Genomic DNA, 5,383 nt, shown 5'->3' with positions numbered 1-5,383 from the left:
AACACTTTCTATTTGTCCCTCGTCACTGAACACATACATCAAGGATTCCTAAACTTAAAAAAATATACAATGATGGAAAATAGGCCTTGACCCAAGAAAACATGCTTATATTGTAAATAATGGAATTTTTTACAGAGTCTTTTTGTCTCCCAAATCATTAAAAGAAATATACCTGAAGAAAGTGAATTAAGAACAACAGTCTCCATCCAGTTTAGTTTTAAGATTCCCATTTTGGGGGCTGGAGAGTTAGCTTGGTAGTTAAGAATACTTACCAGTTTTGCAGAAGACCCATTTTTGCTTCTCAATACCCACACAACCACCTATGCCAATGTTCTTTTCTATCCTCCTGAGGTACGTGTATACACACACCCACACACACACACACACACACACACACACACACACACACACACAATTTTTAAATAATAAAAATATTCTTGTTTTCTTTCTCCTTTGGCCCATGTTTCCACTTTCCTTTCCAGTACTGCCTCTAGCCCCTGGATGGAGGGCAGAGGAAGTAGTGATCGTATTTTTCTTTCCCAATTTCTACCATTCAATTAAGTCACCAGTTTTCCTATTCAAAAGATGGGGCTTTTAAATTCTGATTTTAATTTTACCCTATTCTAGTCTATTAAACCCTAATGTTTCATTCATTTCTCTGATGGTCAGTGCAGATACTATTTCACCGAAGAGTTTAGGGTAAAGAATAACCATATCTTCCTAGGATATGGGTTCAGACTTGCAGAACCATTTCTATTGCCATGTGGCGAAAAATCCTTCCCCCCACTGACCTTCCTCACTCAGCTTCTCTGAAACTGGAGCCTAAGGCTCCATCTGGCTATGGAGTGTTTCGGGCCATCCGTATGGCCCCAGTGGCTAGCTGTCTTAAAAATAATTTCACAGGATGTTTTTGAGCCTTGTTTCATCAAATGAAAAAATTCAAAAAATATTATTTATTTTGGTGATAGGTGACAGCTAAAATGTTAAGAAATCCAGGACATAGGTCTCACATGGCTGGAAAGAGACCAAGACCAATGTGACAGAAGTTCATTGTATAGGAACGCCATTAAGAGCTGAGATCCCAAGTCTATCCCTCAGTTTGCATCTGTGTATTGATTTAATGCAAAGCTGAATACTTTTCCCCCAAAATTTATCGCAATATTTTTCATTTCAATTTAAACAAAAACCAACCATCAAATCACATGACTTCTAAACATTTAGTTTGCTTTATAACAGTACCACCTAAAATAAATATCTTTGGAAAAGAGAAAAATAATAAATTACCTAACAATCACAACCTAGAAATGTAGACAGGTAAGTCTCATCATGCCTAAACATGAAGCAAATCGTCTTGGGACTGCAACCCTGAAAACCTGGTCAGGCAAGACACTGTATATCCATCCCTTCTAGGATCCCTTTTGTTTCCTGCAAACCTCACCTACTGGGAAGAAGCTATTCAGTTGTACACAGGAAAAGCAAGCAGCAGTTCAGCTGGGCAAGTTGAAGGAGCTGCTATACTAACTAGGCCACCCTGTTAAGGCTAAGGGGTAGCACAAAGTTGATGTTCAAATCGCCATAATGCCTTCTCCAGAAATGTGCTTTGCCTAACTCCATACTCAATAATGAACTCAATAATGTTTGAAATGTCACTTTTTTAGGTATTAATAAATTTACAAAAAAGCTTCGGAGTCCATATGCAATTGATAACAACGAACTACTGGACTTCCTTTCCAGAGTCCCTTCAGATGTACAAGTGGTATGTAGATTCATTATTATTGTGCTTGCTTTGATGGAGTATGACACTTCATTGTCAAAGGCCATAGAAGTGTCTGTTAAAAGTCAATGAAGCCACGTTCAGAGAGTCCAGTTTGATCACATGCTCCATCAGTCTTTGGACTGGAGCAGGAGGGGGAGGGAGGATGGAATGGGAGGAGAGGAGGAGGTGAAAATTTATAATAATAAAAAAAAAGAGAAAAAAAGTCAATGAAGCTCATTGCAGTTTTTTGGCAGGACTTTAGCCAACTAGACATTAATCTAGAAAAACCTATAAAGAACAGAGAGCACAAGATTGAAAGTCAGTCATCACAAGGCTTTTGGGGAGAATGTACCCCAAGAGTCAGCCATCACATGGCTTCTGGGGAGAATGTACCCCAAGTCCAGCTAAGTTTGTGAAGAGACAGAGAAAACAGAGTTATTTTAGATATAGATGATGGAAGCGAAATGGTGATTACAAGCTATTTGTGCATATTGTATAAATTCAATACATTTTAAAGACTCATGTTAATGTATATTTTAGATTAGGGAGAAAATGTTAATTTGAAATACTATAGCATATCTCACAAATTCTTTGGACTTAACATGTACTAACAGACTCACAGCCTTGAATTAGGTTAGTGATCACAATTTGCATTAGTTTCAGTTGAGGTTTTTCATTCCATATATACAACCATGGGCTAGGTGAAGATTAAGGCTGTATTTAATAAACAAACTGCAAAGAATCATTATCCAGCTCTTCAAAAATAGAGATAGATTTTTTTTCCTTGTATAGTGTTCCGGTCAGTAACAGTCACAGTCTGTTAGCAAAGCTCACATGAGCTTCAGGCATTCTCTGGCAGATTTTCCTCCTGACTCTGCCTCCAGCCCCTGCTGCTTTTTGCACCAGCTGGAGTTCCCACTTGGCTTCTAGAACAGCATACCCCCCCCCTTCACCTCCCTCCCCAAGCAGTCTCTCATTCCTTAGCTTTTCCTTCTTTGCCAGGAAGTGGCCACCTGACCAGCTTTTTCTGAACTGTTTAAACAGGTGCAGTACCAAGAACTGAAACCAGACCATTCTCATAGCCCATTTAAAAGGAAGAAAAACACCCTTGGCTAGCCAGCTCCCAGCACTGAGGGACCAGCACGCCTGGAAAGATAAAAGAAAGACCCTGCAGCCTCGGCAGCATTTCTTTTCTTTCTCCTTTTTATTTATTTTCTCTTTTGATCATGATCGAGAAATTTGTAAATAGTGTACAAAGGCATATGTCTTTGAAAATATACTTCCATTGTACAGACTCAACTTGATAAAGGATTTTAACTAGTGGAGTGTGGAAGCCTTGTTAGCTACAACCAACTGAAAGAATAAAAATAATGGTTATAAAATTGGAAGCACATTCCTTGAATTACAAGTGAAAGAACTAGAATATCAGATTAAATGCTCAATTGTACTATGATTAACCCTACATAAAATATATATGCTGATTTGATTTTAGGTTTTTTTTATGTGAGGACTTCTTATCTGAAATGCAATTCATTAGTTTTTTTTAATATTTATGTACAAAATGTACAAAAGAGGGGAAACCCCAAACATTGAATAATGGAAATGTTGCATTTCAGTATAACACCCCGACTTTCACTCCTGTGTAAATACGTTACTTATGTATAGCTAAGGCTGATTTTAAGTTCATGAGGACAGGCACATTCATATATTCTGCTGTGTCCTCATACACAATCCCTTAAGAGAATCTGAGATTCTATGAATAAAACTCTTAAGCCTTCTATCATTCCATCCAAAACCTTAAAATCTCTCCAGAAATATATTAAATTAATACTGCCAGGTTTATAAGTGATTATCAGGGGTTTTATATATACCACTATTTAATTTATACTGGGTTAGCAAATTAGCAAGCCGATTTAGCTGTCAAATATACTAGCAAAGTAAATCCATACTGCATTTGGTATCAAATTATGCCCTTGTATATCTGAAAAAGTAAATTTAAGTGTCCTCACAGGGGGGGAAAACAGTTTGAAAGAATAATGCTTCTCCATTAGACTACTAACATGCTTTTTATTAGTGAGCTTTAATGTGGAGAACGCAGTGGACTAGAGAAAGGCCAGTGCTTCATCACATCATTTATGAAGAACGTTGATAATGCATGAAAGCCTGTTTTGTAAAATAAATGTTTAAAGTGGTTACCATTAAAAATGTTTCGCTAACCACACTGTATACTTTAACAGTGCATTCCGAAGACCAAGTCCAGGGTCTATCAAGGGAATTTACCTCTGCAGAGATACTTGGTCAGTCAGTGAGAGTGTCTTCACTGACTTTTAAAGGAATAAACTCAATGGAAATTGCTGTAATATTTTGCACTATTTTATTAATTGCTATTAATAAATAACTGGGGTGAGATGAAGGTGGGGGTTGTGCTGGACAATGGAGAAAAGCAGAAATATATATTTCACTCTAAAGAAATTCTTTAAATCTCATTAAAGCTGATTTTTAAAGTATTTTTATTTTAGAAATATGTTGTTAAATAGTATTTCTTACAATAGAACTATTTTGATGTTTATACACTAAGCTTGGAAGAATGTTGACTAAATTCCCTTTCTATAGAAAGGCTTTGACCTCACCTCAACATGCTCTATCTAGGATATCATGTTTAAAACGATATGCTTATATCTGCATCCCATCACTGTTTGTTGCAAAAAACATACTACTTTATGAAGCTGGCCTATTACGAGTTTATTGATGAAATCCTTTGGTCTAAGTTCTGATTACACCTGTGTGAGACTGATGTTCTGTGCTGTAAATGTCTACTCAAATGTCTAAGTCTGACATCCATTCTCTAACTTAGATGGACCTAGTGGATGGACCCATTACCAGATGACTAAGTTTCCTTTGTTTCCTTGTGTAAGATTTCAGATGCTTAGTTCGATAGTAATGTTGACTACATATTCACTTCATTAAATACAAAAGAAAACAATTTTTTCTATGTAAAAACACTATTTTTTTCTGAGTTAAGAAATGCACAGTGGGGTACTGGGTGCATGTTTGTTCATTAGTGATACTTCACTTGGGGAAACATTTGAGCAGGGCTATTGAAACATATTGAAACCCTGGCTACAGTGAAAACTCAGTACCTTTGGCACAGTAAGCATCCAGTGAAGCAGAGAAAACTATCTGGAGTCAGAAAGTCACCTTCAAGCTAGCCCTCAATACTTTCAGAAAACAATATATTTATAGGGCCAAATGAATAATGGATTCGTTTGATCCATTCGTAGGATTTTTAATTTTCATGTATAGGTGCTTTTTATATTTAAGAAGGATACCTTGGTTTTCAGTTGCTTTTTTCCCCCCAGAACTGAGAACTGAATTCAGGACTTAGCCCCTGCTAGGCAAGTGCTCTACCACTGAGCTAAATTCTCAACCACAAATTAGATTTTTTTCTTTTTCTGTTTTTTCAAGTCAAGGTTTCTCTGTACAGCTTGGTTTTCAGAGAAGTCTGAAGCAAATATTCTAAGTTACATGAGCGAAGTTCTAAGTTATACTGAACGTGGCCCAACATCTATTTGCATTGTTAAATGTAGCAGACATTGTGAACTGCTCAACAGTCTATATTTACATTCC

At 36.8% G+C, this 5,383-nt stretch overlaps 1 protein-coding gene across 3 annotated transcripts in view; it reads left to right on the top strand.

The window, feature by feature from the left end:
- Mctp1 (multiple C2 and transmembrane domain containing 1) overlaps window positions 1-5,146 on the top strand; it is a 585,759-nt gene extending 580,613 nt beyond the window's left edge. For all 3 annotated transcript variants that reach the window (XM_026783760.1, XM_026783759.1, XM_026783758.1), the window contains 2 exons: window positions 1,659-1,756; window positions 2,801-5,146. In XM_026783760.1, the coding sequence (XP_026639561.1) occupies window positions 1,659-1,756; window positions 2,801-2,872 (170 nt within the window). In that variant the 3' untranslated portion in view covers window positions 2,873-5,146. The remainder of the gene's footprint in view (window positions 1-1,658; window positions 1,757-2,800) is intronic.
- Window positions 5,147-5,383: the final 237 nt, after the last annotated feature.

This window comes from Microtus ochrogaster, chromosome 19 (assembly GCF_000317375.1).
Source record: "Microtus ochrogaster isolate Prairie Vole_2 chromosome 19, MicOch1.0, whole genome shotgun sequence".
Classification (NCBI taxonomy): Eukaryota; Metazoa; Chordata; class Mammalia; order Rodentia; family Cricetidae; genus Microtus; species Microtus ochrogaster.
Note: the sequence above shows the minus strand (reverse complement) of the source record. Positions and strands in the feature narration are given on the sequence as shown.